This window comes from Nannobrachium achirus, assembly GCF_963921795.1.
Source record: "Nannobrachium achirus genome assembly, chromosome: 22".
NCBI lineage: Eukaryota > Metazoa > Chordata > Actinopteri > Myctophiformes > Myctophidae > Nannobrachium > Nannobrachium achirus.
Window position 1 is genome coordinate 24849594 of NC_137829.1, and position 23751 is coordinate 24873344.

At 43.8% G+C, this 23751-nt stretch overlaps 1 protein-coding gene across 5 annotated transcripts in view; it reads right to left on the bottom strand.

Moving 5' to 3' along the window:
* Window positions 1–23751, bottom strand: part of fmnl2a (formin-like 2a) — a 79499-nt gene that overhangs the window by 28340 nt on the left and 27408 nt on the right. For all 5 annotated transcript variants that reach the window (XM_080752554.1, XM_080752555.1, XM_080752557.1 and 2 more), the window contains exons 3-7: window positions 15200–15280; window positions 9412–9488; window positions 6577–6660; window positions 5158–5316; window positions 367–475 (exon numbers count right to left, since the gene is read on the bottom strand). In XM_080752554.1, coding sequence (XP_080608680.1) covers window positions 367–475; window positions 5158–5316; window positions 6577–6660; window positions 9412–9488; window positions 15200–15280 — 510 coding nt within the window. The remainder of the gene's footprint in view (window positions 1–366; window positions 476–5157; window positions 5317–6576; window positions 6661–9411; window positions 9489–15199; window positions 15281–23751) is intronic.

The following is a 23751-nucleotide window of genomic DNA, read 5'->3' on the forward strand; positions in this document are numbered from 1 at the left end:
GATCTCATTATCATTATTGATTATGTGTGACGTCATTAGTTCTTTATGAAACATAATGATACTGATACTTGATAGGACTTCACCAGGCCTCAGTACAGTAGCTATTGTTTTGGTAAAGCCTATCTTGTTATGGTACAGCTCGTCCCAGAGGCCTTGAAGCCACACAGTAAAACTGTAGTGTCTGACCATTCTTCTTTGCAGAACTACCTTACCACTGACATGAGTGTTAGTTATGTATTTCTGACCATGATAGGCACAGAAACTTGACCACCACCACCACCACCTAAACATTGTCTTGTCTCCTCGCTGCCTCATTGATTATTGATTGATCTCAATTCCTCCACAGGTCCTACAGCATCTTCTCACCTGGTAGTTCATGATGGCTCTGAGGCACATGATGCAGACGTGGACATCATCCTTCTTACACACCAGCCTGGAGTTCTTAAGCGTTCTCCGGCTGGGCAAAGTGTTGCAGCTGAAACACAAGAGCAGACATGTTAAAACGCACAACTAAGTGGAGGGAGAAAGAGCTTCATTCATTGCTCTCCAACATGGGTATGCGAGTGCAGTGTGACCAAAAATAACTGGTCCAAGACCCGAGTGTTTCTGAATACAAACAAACAAACAAACAAACAAACAAACAAACACAGACTAACACGTGGCTTGGGTAAACAACACAAAAGCAGATGCCATTTACATGTTTGCCGGGTGGAAACCTTGTATGTCCATTCGTTTTGTATTCATCATTTAAAAAAATATTCAAAGTAGTGAAAATAGACAATCTACAAGCACACAACGCCTCGCAACGCGAGGCATTGTGTGCTTGTAGATCTGCTATTTCCACTAGTTTTGTGTCTTGTATGATGAAGCAGGGCTTTACTTTACGGGGAAAAAAAACAAAAACGTACAAATTTGAAACTTGAAGATACAAGGTTTCTGCCCGACAGTGACGATTTGTAAGCTGCAGTCCCACATACGCGCAACTCCAGCCCCCCTCGTCTCCCTTCCAAAGGCCATTAAATCTCCGTGCCACTTTACATTAACGGACACAAAGGCAGTATAATCTATGGCAGCACCGGGGACCACCGGGCTGCCCCCTTTCAATTGTTTTAATTTAACCATCCTACACAAAGATATCACTTACAGCCAGTATAATGGCTTCATGGCATTTGCATGCAGGACAGTGATCTCTCCAGCTTTGATTGGACAAAACCAAAGGGACTGGGCCTTTTCAGCCCTCCTGGTGCAGCTCACGTTAAAAGCAGAGAGCCAGTGTAGTAGCGGTGCTCATAATGATTAGAGCAGGCTGGCGCTAAACAGCCAGGGTTTATTTTGAGACCCCTTTATCACGAGACGCTTCTACCAGACAGAGTTCTGGGAAATAAAACGCCTCTTCAGGCTACAGATAGACACACTGATTCATGTCAGTTCTCATGCCTTGGGGCGTGACTCTGACTTGAGTCACGCATGGCGAGGCGTGCATGTGTGTGTGTGTGTGTGTGTGTGTGTGTGTGTGTGTGTGTGTGTGTGTGTGTGTGTGTGTGTGTGTGTGTGTGTGTGTCTGTGTGTGTCTAAAAGAGACTCCTGAATACAGCCACAGCTCTTAAGAAAGAGGCAGCCAAGGCTTACTATAAGAGGATGATTTAATGTGGAAATGCGTTTGTGTTGTGTGTTTTTGTATGTGCTGTGCGTATCTGTCTGTAGAGTTGCCTGTGAGCCTTTATGTTTAGGAAGATCGTGTTTTATGTAAAGCAAAAAGTGTTCACCAAGACAATTATCATTATTATTGTTTTTTTCTAAATTTTTATCCCACGATTTTGTAACCCATTTTTCACCCGGTGACAATTATCTAATGTAATCCTGGGCGCTACACTCCCTCTACCAACCTGGGGAGACAACAGACTGACCTCATGCTTCCTTCTATGCATGAGGAGTCCAAGTTGCTTCTTTTCACCTGACAGGGGAGAGTTTCCCCGGTTGGACGTAGCGCGTGGAAGGAACACGTTACTCCAACCAGTTCCTTTCCCCTCCATCAGGCGCCCTGGCTGGCCAGGGGGAGGCAGTATAGAGACCAGGATTACTGCATGTTTTTGTGAGGGTATCTACCCTAGGAGACACAGGGAGAACATGCAAACTCCACACAGAAAGGCCCTTTTGCCAACCCCACCTAGGGGACAATTCTATTGACAGAATTGGAATGATGCCACGTGCGGTAACAGGAAAAAAAAATCTATCATCAAGGACCAAGCCGTGTTCTTCAGTGTACAACTTAAGCTTTGGCACCTACTAAAAAGTAAACACTTGGAGGAAATAAATGTCTTATGTTTCTTAATCACTTGAATGGAATAATACAGTACAACTGTGGGGAAATGATAGGTTTGTTACTCTAAAATACATGATACCCCCCGATTCTTGTTCTCTTGACACTGCAAGACCACGATTACCAATAACCATGGCATCTATTGAGTAATACTAACAACATCACCTGGAACAAACTACAACTACAGGATAGACTAGAGAGAGAAGGAACTAAGAACACAAAAAACCCACTAATTAGACTAGTTAACTTGAAGATAACACTAGTAAACTTGAGGATGATAAGAGTTAACACTTGACTAACACCAAGCAGCACTTGAGACATACCGTAGTATATGAGAGCATCTTGGACAGGTCACTGTGCTTGGTGTCCTTTGAGGCCATTTTTAAGAAATAATCATTTCTTAATTTAATATACTGGTACATAAAAAAGGAGCAATGCTTCTATACAATAAATCAGATAGTGTTATTAACATCTTTGTTAACAAACTGAAAGAGCAAGAGGCAAAACAAATATATTTTGTATGAGGTGCTAGTACTTTACTGCCGAAAACTAAAACTAAATTCTGCGCATAATGGCGGTGAGAGAGCCACACAGGTAGGGAGGCAAGAAACAATAGCAGTAGAAAAATCCATTTGCTCTTAAGGGAGCATAATTCACTTTCCAAGCACAGGAGGGGACTACAAATAACTACAAATAATTCAAATCCCTGTCACAAAGAGTAGGACAAATAAGCTGGGAAGTGCAGTGATGCATAAAGTGCATAAAGTGTGGGTGAGTGCGTGTGTCAGTCAGTCAGTCAGTCAGTCAGTCAGTCAGTGAAAACGTGCACATGTACATCAGGGTGTATAGTATGTTTAAAGGAGCAGTTCACACCCAAAATGTATTTTTTTTTATTGATTACTCACGTTACTGAGACTTGAGTTCAATAATATTTTTTGTTTTTTGTCGCATTCCTAAGACAAAAAAAGTAAAAAAGTACATTTACGCCCATTGATTCCGGAGGTCCCCAATCCCCATCCGTAATCAATGGTGGGTGCCGCAAACAGCCTGGTGTGCTTGCAGCCTTGCACCATGAAGCTAAGGCCTGCCTGCAATTCCAAGACTGGAAGGCAGAACAGTGGAGGTTTTATATTAAATCGTTAGTAACCTCTTCTGTCTCTTAAATTAAATCAATAGTTATTTTGAGCATGATGCATACACGAAGCCCTAAAAAACATTAGAAACATCATAATAAAAGACTTCAATGTCCATTTACCAATTATTGTCTGGAAAACCCCTGTTCAAATGATTCCCTTGACTTTACACTCAACCCTTCACGATTAGATTCTAATTTACAATGACAGTGTACTTATGTAAAAATCGTCCCTGCACTGTTAAGGTTTTTACATCTCACATCACAGTGTATTAAGTGAATATGGATTAAACCCCCCATCATGCATTGGGGCCAGTTTTAGGTAAGACACATGCTGCATGGTGTCAATGGTGTTCTTTGTGAACCGTTCCTTAGAGCCGACCAGTTTAGACGGAAGGATTAAAGCTTACAGACGTCCATGGAGCTCGGCACCAGGACATCAATGGAATGACAAGAGGGGATTAGGTTGTAGAGTCACAAGTGATACGTAATTGGATGACATTTTGTTCGAGAGTGAATATTAACATGAATTAACTGCTGCATAATCCCATTGCACAGAATTAGGTATTAAAATGGTCATTGGCTTATAGAAATGATTTTCTCCATAGATCATGTGAACAGAAAAACCGGAACACACACACACACACACACACACACACACACACACACACACACACACACACACACACACACACACACACACACAATACTGTATAGTGTATACAGTCATATTTAAAGGTTGGACCCTATACTATATATGCACAGTATATCAGCTGTTATTGAACATTTCTGAGCTTGTAGATCGGCTATTTTCACTATTTTTGAAAAGAGGGCTGAAGTGGTTGAAGATTTATATGCCTTGTGACCACATAAAGAGCTTTTTCAGACATCATTTGAAACATGTGACCTCTCACAACAATCACCATTCAGTCCAAAATATCCGAAACAATACTTCAGTAGGTAATGAAGGGATTTGGTAAGCAGATTCACAGATAGATAATATTCATTTTCAATTAAATCGTTTCCAACCCTGACTTTGCATATTGGTCAGAGTGTGTGTGTGTGTGTGTGTGTGTGTGTGTGTGTGTGTGTGTGTGTGTGTGTGTGTGTGAATAGGCGGCAAGTCTGTGGGTGCTGTGGGGTTGCGGCACCCTGGGGAGCGCTCCTATAGCCTATTTGCGTGTATGCAAACGAGTGGGGGGTAGCGCTCGATATGGCTTCAGCCCCCCGCGGAGTGGACAAAACTTGGCGCCTCTGTGTGTGTGTGTGTGCGTGCGTGCGTGCGTGCGTGCGTGTGTGTGTGGGTGCGTAGGCCTGTTACAATTGTTACATAATCGTCAAATCACAATTATTTGACGTCATGGTCTTTTCCATGTTGAGAAATGTTCATATAGTTTCAAACAATTTAAAAAAGTAGTGGAAATATCAGATCTACAAGCTACAGCTTGTAGATCGGCTATTTCCACTATAAATGTATAAAGAATAAAGTTATTAAATATGCCAGTCATTCCTTTGTATACTTAGGTTATTTGTCATATCTGCCCTGTGTAACTTCAAAGCCAAACAGAAATGTAATTTTTATCCATATGCTCCAGTGTTCAGTGACGAAAACACAATTTAAATCGTTGATCACAATCATTTGTGTGGCAATGAATCGTTAAGTAAAATGTCATAACTGTGTGATGCGACTGTGCGTGTGGATTACCGTAACGTAGAGTGTCGGCCATTGCGAGTGATGCCGTTCCCAGTGATGGGGGAGGGCAGGGTGCCACCTCCTCCGTGGAGGTCCTCTATGGAACGACTCCAGGACTTGGACTTTTCCACCGAGTTCTCTGGGTTGCTTTCCAAGCTGTCACCATCAAACCTGTTGTCAGTGATGGAAAAGGCTGCATTTTTTACCTGAGTAAAAGTATAAATACTGCAATGTAGAAATACAAGAACATATTCGGAATTCAAAACTTTACTTGAGTCAGAAGTACAGAAAAATGGAAATACTCCAGTAAAGTAAAAATCTCAAAATTGTACTTAAGTAAATGTGCTTTATTAGTTACTTTACACCACTGAATGAGACCCACAAGCCACTGACTGTACCACGGTTTAAAGTAGATCAGAAGTGTCCCAAGGATTTAACAAAACCCCTTGAGAGTATTGACTGTGTTTGATGCTTTTTTATTTTTGCTCCGAGGATACAAATGCATGCGAGTGATCAGAACAATTACATGGTTACATGACTACTTGAATGACAATGAATTAGTCAACAATGAAAAACAAGGGCCATTTAACTTTAATTCATCAATCATCTTCTGCTCCTCATTGTTTCGATGTATTCATTATGATTTGATTGCTTTTAATTAATAAACAGGGCTGCAGGTCGTAAAATGTGCATAGTGCAACTCTGCTGTGCTAATGACAAAGATTATGAAACTCAATATTCATCCAGGAATGATAAAAGCGTAGGAGGGGTGGGGGTGATGTTACAAACAATGAAACTCAAGAAAACAGCTGTCGGCTATATCTGTCTATGAATATTTCTACCTTTAGGCTACTTTTTCCAAAGGTTTTTTATGCCCGTCATTTAAATGTCAAATTAATATTAGTTGAAAATGGACATTCCTGCTTTGTGACACAACGTCATCATGTTCCAACAGAAACAACAGGGGGGGGAACCAAGGCAGAGCTGCAGCCGTGTCGAATGTACACACTTTTTTTTATGGGTTAACCATTTTTAGAAACATGGACAGACCATAACATATGGCGGAGTTGAGGGGCAGAATAAAACATTTAACTGCGTGGCTCTTTAGCCCTGAATAGTGACCTTGTGGGTAATAATCACACCACCAGTCTATGAATAGAAGCCTATGGTTGATGTACCACACGGAGCAAATGTCTTGGTAATGGTGAAGAGTGACTCAGTGTTTCTGACAATCAGACAGCAGTGGTGACGGCCTGGTGAGATGCATCAGCGATGATGGAGAATGGCAGCATTGTGTTCATTGTCTGCACAGCGTATAGACGGGGTGTGTGTGTGTGTGTGTGTGTGTGTGTGTGTGTGTGTGTGTGTGTGTGTTTGTGAGAGAGAGAGAGAGTTTGAGAGTGTTTAGTCAAGGGGCTGCCGGTGACTTACGTGACGGCATACTGCGCAAACGACAGATACTCCACCAGCACATCCAGGCCTTTGTTCTCTTCATTTAAGAATTCCCTCACCCACCTGAGGAGATGAAAAGATCGTTATAAAAAGAAGAAAAGAATGACACTTAAACATTTAAAAAATAAGTGTGTTGTCAGCTTGTAGATTGGCTGTTTTCATGACGTTTATAGGCCAAGGGCTTATAAGTAAATAGGATTTTGAAATATGTTTATAGTCAGACAACACGTGACCAAGTACTTATATTTTCTGATTATTGTCCCAGTTTCTGTGATTCTGCTCTTTCCTCCCAAGATAGAGCTGATTCCTTCAAAGAGACTTGGCAAACATTACACGCCCAAGCAAAAGCTTACAAAACATGCAAACAGTTGCGTGCAAAATCCTTCACATAGGATCTCATTAATAGTTTGTGGTTCCCTCAAACAGAAACTCGCATGCTCTAGCCTCTCGCTCTCTCTGCCTCAAACAGAAACTCTCTCTCTCACACACATGCACGCACACACGCACAGACTCTTCTGGTAGGGACAGCTGCCAGAGTGATCACAAGCTCATTCTCACCTTCCTCACCAGTGCTAAAGTGGGCCAACCATTCAGCACTTTCATTTTTATTCTGCACAGAAAAAAGGCCAAGCCTTTCAGAGAAATCCTGCCAGTAATACAGCCTCGGATGCAAATATAATCTCGCCATAGTGGAACGAGGGGTTAAGTGCATCTCTACAGCAGCAATGAGTCAATTTACAGGGGCCATGATTGCTTCAACAAGCTACGATTACTTCATCATTAGAGAAATTTGCAAAGCATAAACATAACGACACACAGGCGGGCCTCAAGGATGGCAGGCTGTGGTAATGGCCATGGTGAGGGTAGGGCTAAAACTCCCCCTAAAAGTCTGCTGGCTGCTCCGTTATTAGATCCCCTGTGGTGTAACTATATTGAGGCATGCAGGACTAACTAGCGCCTTCAGTAAAGTGGTGCCTGGTGGGGCTGTCGTGTGTTACTGGGTCCGGAGGTGTGACCCTGATGGGCCACGTGGTAATCATTACCACAGGACACTAACTAACAATCCTCCTATTCACCACATGTTGCTGCTGACCACTCCACACGAGAAATGACCAGCCTGGTCTGGAAAGAGCAGTACAAGCAAACACAATCTGTCTATTATGAGGCCTGAATGATAAATGTATTTTCACCTCTGGGGGATAAAAATAGATTATTCACTGTCTATTATTGTATTCACTGTGAATTATTATTATTCACGGAGCCCTGGCTGTTTCCCTTCCTCTCTCAATTCGCTTTCTCTGCCCCCCCCCCCACCCACCCACCATAGACTAAAACATTCATTATTTAATCTAGATTAGGTAGATTAAGAACAAGATACACATCTTTGCCCAGACGAATGCTCTCTGTCCCTGTGGCTCCTGTTGTGGTTTGATGAAGTCCAGAATTAGAGCAAGGGCTCAATGATGTCTCATGAGAGACTGCATTGTCACGATTGTGATATTGTGTGTGTGATATTGTGTGTGTGTGTGTGTGTGTGTGTGTGTGTGTGTGTGTGTGTGTGTGTGTGTGTGTGTGTGTGTGTGTGTGTGTGTGAGAGAGAGTGAGAGTGAAGAGAGTGGACAAGAGAAACATTGGTGGGTGCACAGTGTGTGTGTGAGAGTGATAATGAGAAAGAGGCAATGAGAAATATGACAAGAGACCCTTAGGTGCATGATGAATGCATGCCCACGTGCGTGGACATGTATTGCATGCAGCCTCTGACATCCTTCCTGTGACTCTTGTGTTTAACATTCTTCAGAATCTCTGCATCTTGTTGTGATAACATAACAGCAGTCCATCGAGAGAGTCACCCCGTCACCGCTGACCTCAAATCCCTCCCCTGTAATCTGGCACCAAAAAGCCTTCCTACAAATAAAGCCTACATTTCCCACAAGACGTCGGGCCGCCGTGTCATTACTGATGCTGAGCAATCTACCACAGCCCTCCGCAATATCAGGATCCCTAATCACGTAAACAGGGACCACTAGACCAAGACAAAAGGGGCGAGACTCATTGGAGATATCGATCTTTACTTGAGGTGTGACGGTACGCCAGGGAATCCATATCAGTTGAAGCAAGCTGAAGCATGTCACAGCTGAATTCCCCCCAAAACGATGATATGTCTAATGTGCCGTTATCTGATGTGAAATCACTTTCATGCCATTCTCTAACTTGTATCACTCTAGAAAAAAACAATGTATAAAGCCAGATGAACAACTACTAGAAATTCACCATTTTTCCCCCTAAGACATCTGTTCGGTTCATTCTTTTCTTCCCAAACAAGCAATACATTCGTTCACCCTTTACAACAGTGGTTCTCATACATTTTCACGTTAAGGACCCCTGAAATGCATTTGCCTGTGGATCCCCATTTGAGAGGATTTTGTGCCAGGGACCCCCATAAGAGAAGATTTGTTAATATTTGATACACAAAACAAAAATTAGATTGGCTATTTTTGAATGGCTTGAAAATAAAATGGGGCTTAAGTGTTTAAACTGTTCCTCATTTTGCTCAGGGGTTCCCTGGAACCCCCTCAAGGACCGCTGGGGTTCCCCGGACCCCACTTTGGGAACCAGGGGGAAGACAAAATGTCTTTCTGCGTTATATTAAGCCAGAGGACTGAGGTGAATGGGGGGGGATGGATGACGGTAGCGGTTAGTGTAAACGTCTGCGTCTCTGGGTGTCTGGAATGCCAGACCTTTCCCCCACAATCCAATACTGCAGGGTCTGGGAAACTCTCTCACAGCAGCCAATGCAACTCTACAGTGACTCACCCTATATGATTGGTCCGTAATGAAATTTCCAGTTCTCTCAGGACTTGGGTCGACTCCTGTACTCTCCGTCTGAATTTCTGGGGGTGAGGTGGGGAGGGGGGAGGGTTGGTTGGGGGAGAAAGAAAAAGACAGGGGGGTTAATATTTCATCAGGGTCGTGCTAGGGTCTTAAATCATAAGCGGTAGCATGGTGGTATTTTGGGTAGCCCCCAGTGACAACTTATGTTGACGCCGAGGGCGGACAAACACACCATTCCTAACTGCGATAAAAGAGAAATGTGAGCAGGGCAACATTACAGCAGCCAAGATAAATGTGGTGCACAAAACAAAAAAGGACAACGACAAAAAGGATTGTGCTGTTTGTGCGGTTATTCACTCAATCGCCGATCATCATTCGACAGGCTGAGGGGAAATTTAAGGTGAATAAACAGGAGCTGATCAGAATATTTCATCTCGTGCCATCTTGTTTGTTCTCATCGTGATTCTTTATATAGCTGCGACTCATCCTGCTACTAGCCTGATAAGAGTCAAGAAAGACGTCTAATCCGTTCTAGCTCTGGATCTGAGCAGGGCAAAGCTATATAGACTGACTGCATTACATAAAATAAAATAACAAACACACACATTTTGGGTCCTGTTACTGTGGCTACGGTTGTGTGTGGGCCACGGTGCACATATGAACGCTGGTGAATGCTATAGAAAGGGGGACGGGGACCTCTGTGTTTTTCGTCCCCTCTGATAGGACACCAGTGACACCAAAACAAAGCGCCCTGCTGGCTGTTATGCAACCTGTGGAGGAAAACAAGTGGAAGTTGAATGACGGAGCTCAGTGAGCAGAGCCGCAACAGTCCAGCCCTGGCCAACACTGATGATCACACAGCCTCACTATGAGGAGGATCCTCCCTGATGAGAGAGAGTGAAATCATTGCATCATTACAGACAGAGGGAGCAGTTAAAGAGAGGGTGACATGAGGAGAGCAGAGGAGAGGAGAGGAGAGGAGAGGAGAGGAGAGGAGAGGAGAGGAGAGGAGAGGAGAGGGGATGGGACGATATGAAAATATTGTGATTATTGTGACAAAAGAAAATCGCGATTTACGATATTATCGCGCTAATGACAATCCATTATCCTGGGGCGGAACATTTGCCAAACTCTACAAGCTCAAAACGCGTCGCAACTTGTAGATCGGCATTTTTGGGGAAAATGTTCCGCCCCAGGATAATGGATTGTCATTAGCGCGATAATAATATAGGCATTTGAAAGAGTGAAAAAAATACTGTATCAAGTACGTATATTATAAGTATTTCTTTACCAATTATAGAGGGTTTAAGAGGTACCGGATATGTAGATCGGCAATTAAAAGGTCTATTGATCCCAGTGCATGATGGAGGACGATATCACAATAAATGAAATCTCCACGATACGATTATCGTTGAGTGTTTTTTATCACGATAAACGATAATACCGCTTATCGTCCCATCCCTAGGGAGGAGAGGAGAGAAGAGAGGAGATCCATCTATTCAGAGAGTTGAGAGACGGAGCCACTTTCCATGATGCGTTCGTTCGTACGGGGAGGGGAATGGAAGCATGTTAGCCCACATGCTAACCCGTTATTAACGTCCACATTAAAAAGACCAGAGCAGCTCCTGGTTCCCCTGCTCTCTCCATATGTCTCTCTGGGCTGGCTGGGCGGTGTGTGTTTGGCATCACGAGGAGATGAGAAACAGAATGTCTTTATTAGGGAGGAGCCCTTTTGTGTGTTTGTGTGGAAAGCTGAGCGTGTATATTTTGGGGGGGTACTGCGCAGGCGGGACACCCCTCCCCCCTCCCCCTCCTAATGCACCCACACACACACACACTACTCACTAAGTACTACCAGCTGCAGCGGAGAGCTGGGGGCTGAGCAGGAAGAGAGAAAGAGAGAGAGACAGAGAGAGAGAGAGAGAGAGAGAGAGAGAGAGAGAGAGACAGAGAGAGAGAGAGAGAGAGAGAGAGAGAGAGAGGACAAGACAGAAAAATAAAACAGGGGAAAGCAGAGGAGGAAAAAAATACGCGTGCGCGCACGTGCACACACACTGAAGAGAGAGGGACGAGGAGCAGGAGAATGAAAATAATGAAGAGAAAAGTTTTAGGGGCGCGCGCTCCTCTCAGGAGGGGTCACGGTGAAAACAAATCAATGGCTGATGCATTCTTGGGGACTTGTTGGAATGGAGATGTTCCTCCTTGGCTGCCGATTGGCTGGGAGCTGCCCAGAGGAATGCACCGGAGCCTGCCTATGGAAAGCAGAGGCAATGACCTCCAGCTCTCTCACAGCGGCACAAAGTGGCAATTGTTTGAGTCTAAGAAAGGGGGGGGGGGGCTTGATCGGAGCAGGAATGTAGAAGAAAAAAAACATAACTCTTTCTTTCTCTCCCTCCTTTTTGTCTTCTCCGTCCATCTCTTTCTTCCACGTATCCTCTCTAGCCCTTCTCTTTCCCTCATCGCCTCTCTCTTCCAAAATGCTTAAAGTCTCTACCCCCCCCTTCCCATTCTTCCTTCCTTCCTCCCTCCTTACCCTTCTCACTTTTCTGTCTCTCGATCCTTCTCTTTCTTTTAACTCTCTCTCATTCCAGTCATCTCTGTCCTCTCTAGTTCCTTCTTTTTCTCTCTCTCTCTCTCTCTCTCTCTCGCTCTCTTTGACGTCGAACGCTACAGGCGTTTTGATCAAACCTCGGGATGCACATGACTTGCTGCTGCTCCATGGCAGCGAGGAGGAGGCTCCAGAGAGGGAGATCACTCAGGTTTCCTCACGGCCGTCTCCAGAATGCCATATGTGTTGGCCCGTGGGCCAGAACATGAAAATAAACACAGAGGGACCGGGCCAGTCTTTCACAAGCGCTCTCATCTAGAACGCTTTCATCACAACACCCTGTCAACCTATGACCAGATAGCCACGCATGACTGACGGGTTCAATTAAAAAAAAAAGGAAAGGGGGGAGCGGGTTGAGTTCGGACTTGGGCTGGCTCTGTTAGGCAAACAAAGACGAGAGCTGGCTGAATGCTGTCCCCTTCAACAGCGTCTGGTCTGCTCTGTCCTGAACCCATCAGCCGTGACCATGTCTAGTGTTTACACCTAGGGAGTTTAAAACCTCGTCACTTCCTCCTTCTGGGTCCGGCCCCCGACATTTGTCACAGACCCAAACTAACCGCCCCTCAGTGTCACCATAGCAACCACCACGACCACACACTGCAACTCCAAGAACACCCATTTCAACCCTCTGACAAAAATGTTTACAGCAGCAACCTGGTCGAATGACAATAGTGTGTGCAAGTGTATGGCGGTGAGGGGGGTGGGGGGGGGCACTGGAGCAGTTGATGGAAGATCCAATGCAGTGACAGTTGTGGAGCGACAGCAGAACCCTCCAATAGAACTTCCAGGCAGCTCCTGGAGATTTGAGGCGGTCCACTTCATGGTCACAAGCCTGTTTCTCTAGCCTTCAGGCTACGGACACTCCCAGGACAGACCACCTGCCCTTCCCAAAGTAACAGCCCTATTCTGGCCATGTGTATATCTCCCCTGTAACCCTCAACCCATTCGTCCGTCCCACTCCGCTATGTAGAGAGGAGTGTCATTTGTCAGCCATGATACACATCAGGAGGCTTGAGAATACACTGACATCAGCCCTGTGGCAGGACATCCATAATGCAGTATGAACCCTGTTAGATGACTATGACATGATTTTATTTTAGCAGGCCGGAAGAATGACTTGAAAAATATACAAAATGAAATCAATGAATAATAAGCTGTGTGTGTGTGTGTGTGTGTGTGTGTGTGTGTGTGTGTGTGTGTGTGTGTGTGTGTGCGTGTGCGTGTGTGCGTGTGTGCGTGTATGTTTGCGTCGTTCTATTTCCGTCACAAACATCACATCCAGCGCAGCAGGCTCCAGATGCAGTGCTCTCTTACTGGTTCATCGCGATGTCATCGTGAAACTTTAATTCCAGTCAGAATAATTGAATTTGCCGTTATTCTGGCAGCGAGCGCTGGTTAATTTGTTTATCACAGGGACAAGTCTATCTCCAGCTTGCGTCCCTCCCTTCTCTAGAACACAGCCAAAAAGTCTTCATCTTGGCAAAGCCTTGAGGCTGGCTGACAGCAGTGGTGGAAAAAGTACGACATTTCCTTCCTTAAGTGAAAGTATCAATACCGCAATGTGGATGCGTTATGTACTCTGTTACAAGTAAAAGTCCGGAATTCAAAATTGACTTGAGTAAAAGTACAAAAGTGTTGTAAAGTACCAAAAGTAGAAATACTCATTATGCAGAATGTCCCATTTCAAGTTTTCAAATGTAGAAAAGTCTTTTGAAACTAGTAGATCGGCTATTTTCAAATGGAAGAAATTTATCTAGGACTAAGTGTTTAACTCATATGCTGCCTAAAAAATACCCCTTTGTACTCCCCTCTGCCATGCCCGTGAATCCCGTAAATGTAATAAAAATTAATTAAAAAAAATATATTTTATTTTTATTTATTTTTTTCCCGGAACTAATGTTTCGTGATCATCGTTTCTACACGGACACATTATTGAGCGGACCAGTTTAACATTGAACCCCTAAACCGGAAGTCCGGTCGGTCGTCTATTTTGGCCCGTCAGCTTACTGTGTGAAGTCAACGGCTTACAGATGGAGAACGGATTGATCAATTTTCAATGTTTCAACGGATTTGAGAAGCTGATGGATTACGCGAACGCACGATGCATAGCAGTGTCCGATCGCGCACGATGGGAATTGGATGAGCGCCCGCGTTAACAGGTAGGAGAAGCAAGCAGTGAGCGACATAGAGAAATCTGCGGGATTCACGGCCATCGCAGCATATGAGTTAATGTATGTTTTGTAATCATAATCAAAATCTACAAAGTAACTAAAAATCTACAAAGTAACTACCGTAGTAACTAAAGTTTTCAAATAAACGTAGTGGAGTAAAAGTACAATATTTGGATCCGAGATGTAGTGGAGCAGAAGTAAAGTAAAAGTGTACTTAGGTACAATACTTTTAAGTAAATGTACTTGGTTACTTTACACCACTGCTGACAGGTCACTCTATGGAGGCCCTCTCCCCCTTTTCTCCCTTCCTCTCCTCTTGGAAGCCTGTCCGAGCCTCTGAGGAACCAGCCAGGGCTGGCTGTGTCACTAGAGTCCCCACCGCCCTGTGACTGAAGCTGGAGCATTATATCAGGAATTTCATCATACAGCCGCGACGGACACTTAGAGATCCTTCCAGTTATCTTGAGCTCTCGATGGTGCTAGTTATAGTTAGTACTAGGGATAACTTAAGTTCAGCTAGCCGGACACATCTCCCTCTTTTTATAGACAATAGGTGCTAACTGTCGTCTTTTTACATTTTAACCAATTTCGACTTGGTCTCTATTTTGGCCATGTCGTCATAGGCGAAGATGAAATAGCTAAAACATCGAATAAACAAGCTTAAGTGTCGTATCGCAATGAATTGTGAGGCTGTAGATCTGCTATTGTCACTACTGTGAAGATTTTGGAAAATATCTTGAAATTAAAAATGATTTTCTGGTGAGAAAAGTTGTTGTTTTCTGTAAAAAAAAAGGTTAAGGGGTCGGCGAACCAAAATGCGTCACAACCCTATGTTAGGGAAACGCTGCTCTAGAGCTGTTCCCAGGGATGCCGTGCCATCTTTCCTCGACTATGTGGATATCCTGGCATGAAGATAGCGGCTGGGAGGGGAAGGAAGAGTTGAGGCAGTGGAACAGGACTGTGTGTTATAGCTACGTGGGGGCTCTCTCACCTTCCTTGTGACTGCTGGGTCCAGATAACTCCGCAGCTTCTGGATGTACGTGTGAGGGGGATTTTTCACTTGGAATCGTTCCTGTGAGGACAACAACAAAAACAGAGAGAGAGAGAGAGAGGGAAGAGGAGGGAGAAGTGGGTGGGAATGAGAGAGGGAGGGGGGAAAAGGGCAAGCAAACGTTAAGACTTTGGCAGAAACTAGGGTAACGGTTCTCAACAACAAAGACCATGTTTACCAGTAAGATTACATTACTTCAGGGCACTTTTCAGGGCACTTAGTGGTCATCACAATCATTTGTATTATTTTACTGTGGCTGAACTTATCAAAAAAGAAAATCCACTATAAGCGGTCGTTGACACTTAAGACTGAATATGCCTATAGAAAATAAGAGTTATGATGAGTTGACGTCAATTAATTTAAAACTCAGTGGAACGTAACCAGTCTTAAGAACGCATCAGTGTTAATACTTTCAGATTTGGCCGTATACGGTGTCATGCATAAATGTTACATAAATAAATATAAATTCACATTTACTCCAAAGTCATTATAATTAATACCAGAGTTCACCAGAATGTTGCGTATAAATCATTGTGCAGTTAATGAGTCATTACATTTTAAAAAATGAAGATGTAACCTCAGCGTCAGGTGTAGGACCAACGGAAGATGAACATTATGAACGATTGTAAGGTCCACACCCTAGTCAAATGCTCCAATTGTTGAGTTCAACATTTTGTTACTTCAGGAAGTCAATTCTAGAAGTAGTATAACAGTAGATGAAACCATAGTGCAAAGTATTCCTAAGACAATGAATTGATGACCGGGTCTCCTACTGGCCATCAAATTATTGCCTTGAATAATGCGACGAAAACAAAAGAATCTATGTGAATTCAAGGCTATCATGGGGTGTGCAATTGATAGAACTACTCCTTTAAGTAAAAATGTTAGCACTAACTGTAGGCAACTGCAGATCCTTCCATGGAGGGCAGAGAGAGATAACAATTCCTGGTAGTGGTGCAGTTTTAATGTGGTATGAAGCATGGGGCTTGCCTTGGGGAATGTGTGTGTGTGCGTGCGTGCGTGCGTGTGTACATGTTCTAAGCTGAGTCAGGCGGCACGTCGGCTGCCATGAACAATCAGGCCAGTAGGTTTTAGGTCAAGGCTCCCACCAGTGTGCCCCATATACACATGTGCAGAGCTTAGTGTCGGCTTTGGATAAACGCCGGAGAGATGGGAAACAGTATCTGGATCAGCGTGAATGGACAGGAAGCCAGCGTTCACAACACGTTCATCACTAGCATCACCGGTTCTGGTCAGTGATGTAACATATCAACATTTGCTGCTTTTGCTGGAGATGGGAACAAGCAGCATGGCGTGTAGTGCATGGGTTTTCAAAGTGGGTGACGGGGCACCCTGGGGTGCCGCGACGGCAGTCCAGGGGTGCCGCGAGATCATTTGATAATATTTTTGGAATTTATTTGGACACTTGAAAAAACATTTTAAACTTGAAGTACAAAGTTATTTTCAGTCAGTTCTAATCAAAATTACTATTAGCCTATCTCAACGTTTTCCTCGCGACATAATCACTAAAATATCGTCACTGTCGGGCAGAAACCTCGTATCTCCAAGTTTCAAATGTGTACGTATTTTGGTAAAGCAAAGCCCTGCTTCATCATACAAGACTGTCACACAAAACTTGTGAAAACAGCCGATCTAGATCTAGATCTGCTGTTTTCACTAGTTTAGTACATTTTATAGATGATAAATACAAAATGAACGGTTTTGGACATACAAGGTTTCCACCCGACAACGACGACATGCTATAAATATAAGGTGCTGGGAGTGAAAATGTAAATGTAGTGGAGCCTCGGATTAAAACAATATTTATGGGGTGCCCCGAGACAAAGACGTTTGGGAACCCCTGGTGTAGTGTACAGAAAGGTGGTCTTGTACAAAAAATGTTTGGCTTAGATATAAAAGACTGTGTCACGTTTCGTTTAGCCAATTAGCTATGGCAGCGGAAGAGCAGGTCTATACAGTTCCATAGTAAACAGATAAACCCAGAATGTGTAATGCCATGGGCTACATGTCATCCATGGATGACGGAGATACAGTACATGAGGAGAACTTTGGGCCAGGCTTTGCACCCCCTCCCCATGACCACCACCACCCACTCACTGTAGGTCTCTCGCAAAAAAACAGGAAAGAAGACAGTGGTGACAGGAAGAAGAGCTGTCTCTGGTGACAGCAACATGGAACTAGTGTTAGCAAGAAGCAGACAGCTCTGCAGAGAACAAATGCATCCGTCGGTCTATGAAGTGGGAAAAGATGGCTTTATGGCCTGCAGCACATAGGTACAAACAGAACGGATGGATTTACAACAGGCAGTACGTATAAAAAGGCTCTGAATCTGAAGCATATTGGAGCATTATATAATAGCGTTCCTAAATGGTCTACTATGGTAGCTTTATAAATGCAGTGTGAGTCTACAATTTGCTAGCTTTTTGTTGAAGAGGGAAGACAGGAGGGGGCCAAGTACATACTAACAGACCCCTTGGGATGCCCGTCAATGTAATACGTCGAGTGGTCCTATATGTGTAGGGGTGCCAGTGGCCAAGTGGTTAAGATACGTAGTACCACATAGGCATTGAGGCCTGACAGCGCGTAGCCGCGTACCCATGTTCAATACACGAGCAGATTGCTGCGTGTGACATGTCACTCCCCGACTCTCTCTCCTGTTTCCTGTCTCTCTCTACTGTTCTATCAAAATAAAAGCAAAAAGCCATAAAAAAATCACACCCGTGTGAAGTGGAGCTGTGTGTGTGTGTGTGTGTGTGTGTGTGTGTGTGTGTGTGTGTGTGTGTGTGTGTGTGTGTGTGTGTAGATCATGTGTACCGATGTTTGTGACATTTGAAGAAAATATGTAGGAAAAGGAGCAAAAAGTGTGTTTTGGAGAAAATTCAAGATGGCGGAAAATCTATCCTGGCGCAAATGGGCGTGGCCTATATGGGGAGATGCGTCTTGACCCAAGGAATCCAGGGAAAAAAGAATTTTCCGATCCACGGTTCAAGAGTTACGGGGCAAAACGTAAAGTGGGCCGTTATAGCGCCACCATGAGGCCGAGTGATGTAATTATTTTTCGATTCATTCTTAAAATCATTATGAATCTCCTCTCCGAGGTTTGAAACTGTAGCTTCTATGGTTTACGAGAGAAAAATACTTGAAAGTGATTTCTTGCATTGTCCCATTATAAGTCAATGGGGACAATTAAGCGTCGTTTTTTGCCGATTACGTCGGCATGGTAAGGCGGATCGGAACGAAAGGTAATAGAACACCATTCCCGGCCGAGCCGCACATTTTGATGTATATATTGCGCGAGTGGCGTAAATGGTGCGGCACTAGTTACGCGCCGAAGTCAGGCTACATACACACAGACACACAGACAGACAGACAGACAGACAGACACACACACACACACACACACAATTCAATTCAATTCAATTCAAAGGGCTTTATTGGCATGAGAAAACATACGTTTACATTGCCAAAGCAGAAATGTACACAATACAATACAATACAATCAGAACAAAATATATACAGGTGAAAACAGTTTTCATGCATCACGGTAACGTGCAGGCAGAGCAGTGATATATACAATGGTTTTTAAGGTGGTTGGGTTCCATTTGATATCCTTCTCTTATCACAGCAGCTCACGAATCTTGCTGCTGTGTTTGCACATTGTTTTACTTCCCCCAGCAGGTATGGGAGTTTTTCATCATTGGTCATATTTTGAAACTCTCCTTGGGTGGTTATGATCTGTGGGAAGTATGTGTCTCTGATGTCTTGGTACAGCGGACAGGTGGTTAGAAAATGTAGCTCAGTTTCCACTTCATTTTGTGTGCAGTGGGTGCAAAGTCTGTTTTCTCAAGGGAGCCAGGTATGCCTGTGACGTCCTTTCTCGATTGCAAGACTGTGCTCACTGAGTCTGTACCTAGTCAAGATTTTTCTTTGTTTTGGGTCGGCCACCTTGCTCAGGTATTCTGCCATGGTGTATTCTCTGTTTAGGGCCAAATAGCATTCTAGTTTGCTCTGCTTTTGGGTTGCTTCTCTCCAATGTGTCAGGTAGCTTTCTTTCTGCTGTTTTATAATTTGGTTTAGTCCAGTGAATTGTCTGTCTGGTGGCTCTGCTTGTGTTTGTGTACAGAGTTCCCGGACCAGTTGGCTGAGGGGGCATCTCTCTAGGGTTTCTCTGTGTGTGAGTGCCTTGTTATGAAGTGCATCTGGGTCACTTTCTTTTAAGTGGTTATAAAATTTGAATGCTCTCTTTTTTATTTTGATTATGAGAGGGTATCGTCCTAATTCTGCCCTGCATGCATTATTTGGTGTTTTCCGCTGAATTCTGAGAATTGATTTGCAGAATTCTGTGTGCAGGGTCTCTATTTGATGTTTGTCCCATTTTTCAAGGTCTTGGTTTGCGGCTGGTCCCCAGATCTCGCAACCATAGAGGGAAATTGGTTCTATCACAGAGTCCAGTATTTTTAGCCAGGTTTTTATTGGGATGTCTATTTTGATGTTCCTTTTGATGGCATAGAAAGCCCTTCTTGCCTTGTCTCTCAGGTCTTTTACAGCTTGGTTGAAGTTTCCTGTGCTGCTGATGTTTAGGCCAAGGTAGGTGTAGTTTTTTGTTTGTTCTAATGGGATTGTATTTAGAAAGAATTGCTGGTTTTGGCGGCTGGATCTCTTTTGAAATATCATGATTTTAGTTTTGGTTAAGTTTACTGTAAGGGCCCACGTCTGGGAGAATTTGTGTAGGAGATCGAGTTGCTGCTGCAGTCCTTCTTTGGTTGGAGACAGTAGCAGCAGGTCATCTGCAAAGAGTAAGCATTTGACTTCTGTTTTGCCTAGGGTGATGCCTGGTGCTGCAGACTGTTCTAAAGTTTTTGCCAATTCATTTATATATATATTAAAGAGAGTTGGACTCAGGCTGCATCCCTGTCTAACTCCCCGGCTTTGGGGGAAGAAGTCTGTGCGTTTTCCTCCTATTTTAACTGCGCATTCGTTGTTTGTGTACATTGATTTTATGATGTCATAGGTTTTTCCCCCGATACCGCTTTCCAACAGTTTGTACATCAGACCTTTGTGCCAGATTGAATCGAATGCTTTTTTGAAGTCAACAAAGCAGGAGAATAGTTTGCTTTTGTTTTTGTTTATTTGGTTGTCGATAAGGGTGTTGAGGGTGTAGATGTGGTCTGTTGTACGATAGTTTGGTAGGAAGCCAATTTGTGATTTGCTCAGGACGTTGCTTTCTGTGAGGAAATGTAGAATTCTGTGATTGATGATCATGCAGAGAATTTTACCGAGGTTGCTGTTTACACAGATCCCACGGTAGTTATTTGGGTCATATTTGTCACCACTCTTATGGAGTGGTGTTATCAGCCCTTGGTTCCATAAGTTGGGGAAAATCCCAGAGCTGAGCACGATATTAAGGAGTTTTAATATGGCCAGTTGAAATTTGAGGTCAGTGAATTTTATCATTTCATTAAGAATGCCATCAACACCACAGGCCTTCTTACTTTTTATTGTTTTTATTTTGTCTTGTAGTTCTTTTAGGGTGATTTGGGAATCTAATGGATTCTGATAGTCTTTTATGGCTGACTCTAGGTTTTGCAGTTTATCTTGTATCTGTTTTTGCTCTTTGTTTTTCTCCATTGGGCCAAAGAGGCTGGAAAAGTGGTTCACCCATGTGTCTCCGTTTTGGATGGGCAGTTCGTCCTGTTTTAGTTTGTTAAGTTTATTCCAGTTTTCCCAGAAACTGTTTGTTTGTATGGAGTCCTCGATATCTTGTAGTTGGTTTCTGGTGTGTTGATCTCTCTTCTCTCTTACTGTATTCTTGTATTGTTTCAGTGTTTCTCCATATTGGAGACGTGTGTTCTGGTTGTCTGGGTCTCTATGTTTTTGGTTTGATAGTTTCCTTAATTTACTCCTGAGATTCTTACAGTCGTTATCGTACCATTTATCGTTCTCATGTTTTTTCCTGGCTCTCCTATTTGATACCTTTAGGCTTGCTAATGAAGCTGTAAGGTCAAATATATTATTTAGGTCGTCTACTGCCCTGTTTACACTTTCGTTGTTTTCTTGATAGGTTTTTCCTAGGAACTGATCTAGACGTGATTGGACTTGTTTTTGCCTAATAGCATTTTGGAATGCTTCTAAACTATTTTCCTTCCATTTGTAGAGTTTTCTAACATTGTGTAGTTTGTTTGGTTTTTGTTTTTCGTGGCTGTGTGTTGATCTGTTTAGGTAGATTGTGGTTCTGTTGTGGTCTGACAGGGGCGTTTGTGGGCTGACTGTGAAAGCTCTGAGAGATGTCATGTTTATGTCAGTGATAAAGTAATCTACGGTGCTGTTTCCAAGGGATGCGCTGTATGTATATCTGCCGAAGGAGTCCCCTCTGAGCCTACCATTAACTATGTACAGACCCAGTGAGCGACAGAGCTGCAGCAGCTGTGACCCATGTTTATTTGTTACTTTATCGTGATTGTTTCTCGGGGGACATGTTGGGGAGCTGATGTTTTCCCCCCCTGGTAAGTGTTTGTTTCCCTGTGTGCTGAGGGTGTCAGGCTCTTGTCCTGTTCTGGCGTTTAGGTCTCCACAAACCATAATGTGACCTTGTGCCTGAAAATAGCTAATTTCCTCTTCTAGAGTGGAGAACATGTCTTCCTTAAAATAAAGGGATTCTATCGGGGGGATGTAGATAGCACACAGAAATACATTTTTTTCAGTTGTGGTTAGTTCTTTGTTTATTTCTAGCCAGATAGAAAAAGCTCCAGTTTTGACTAGCTTAATTGAGTGGATTAGTTTTGATTTGTACCATACTAGCATACCTCCAGAGTCTCTTCCCTGGGTGACCCCTGCTAGCTTTGTAGATGGTATCACAAGTTCTCTGTAGCCAATAGGACAGCCCGTGGGGCAGTCACCTCTGTGCCATGTCTCTTGTAGAACAATGATGTCCATGTTCGCAATTTCTTTGGAGAAGTCTGGGGTTCTGCTCTTGTTGCCAAGGGCTCTCGACCTCAGACACACACACAGCCACGTATAGGGAGCCTGTGTTTCACACAGCTCCAAAAAGGGGAAACAAGTGGGGACTATGTGTCCTTCCTATGTACTTCGTTGTAGACTGACAATGTTTTAACTCTGGCAGCTAACAAGTTAAAGGTAATTTCAGAGGCGTTTAATGACTTTAGAGAAAATGTAAAAAAAAACTAAATCTAAATCCCTCCACCGTCCCAAGCGCACAAATCCACATAGGAAAAGAGAAGTCCTGCACGTTTCAGCCAACAGAAGGCCTCAGGGACAACTACCTGGGCACTTCAGGGGAGACTATCCAAATACAATATACTGGAGCACTCGACTGGTCTGCACATGTTTTATTGTTTTGCAGGGGTGACTGACGTTTCGACTTTCCTCCAAGAATTTCAAGCGAAGTTTATGGGGGAAAAGCGAGGGAGAGTCTTGCCCATCTCTGCGTTGAACCAACGTGGTCCGTCACAGTCTCAGCGTGACTAGACGCGTCCACGTTTTTCCCAATGACCCTAAGCACGACGGTGGGGGCGCGGGGGGCTGCAAGGGTAATGGCGTCTCACGTGGCTCATGGTTGCCTGAGACCGCAAGCCTCCGTTGTCAGCACGCCGTCTCAGGCAACCATGAGCCACCGCCAAGCGAGCGGTATCGAGCGAGTCGGCGTGTCGAGCGCTGCGACGGTATGAGCCGACTGAGCGCCGTTACCGAGTTATGTGCCGTTATGGACAGAATAGTAAATCTTCGTGCCCCCGACTTTCGGCACCTCTGTGCAGTCCAAGTGCACACAGCGAAGCGCTCCCTACCTCCTTGCCCACCACTGGCCCCCACCGTTGTGCTTAGGTTCCTTGTGAAACGCCAGGTCGCTGACTAGACACACACACGCGTGCAGACGAGTGTGCACAACACAGACTCTGTTGGGTCTGATTGGGTGGCGTAGCAGCGACAACGTTCATGTTAACTTTCTGTGTGCAGTCCATGCCAGTCCTCAAACGTTATTGTTGATCGTGCGTGACGTGATGAAAGCATTTTTTTTGCATCGGTAGGATAGGAAATAAATATATACAGTATCTATACACAGAGAGAGAGACAGAGAGAGAGTAATGGCACTGATTAATTCATCTTATCGTTTGCTTTGTACTCCAACAAGTTTTTCATATTCAGAGCATCCTCTGTATATCATAATCCTCATAATCTCCCTAAAATGTTTAATATTTCAACCTCTGGTGACATTTGGAGGGGGCTGTTTTTCAAAAGGGGAATGTACCTGTCATCACTCCCTCCTCCATCACAGTTTCCATGGTTACATAAAGAGATTCACTGTAGCTGTAATAGCCTATAACATGGAAAACATTTTATTCAAGGAACTGTCTGCACTATCTTGGGCTTTATGGTTTGGTGGTTACAAACTAAAAAAGACAGAGAAAAGAAAAAAAGAATAGCATGCATTAAGATAGTCTGATTCATTTTGATGT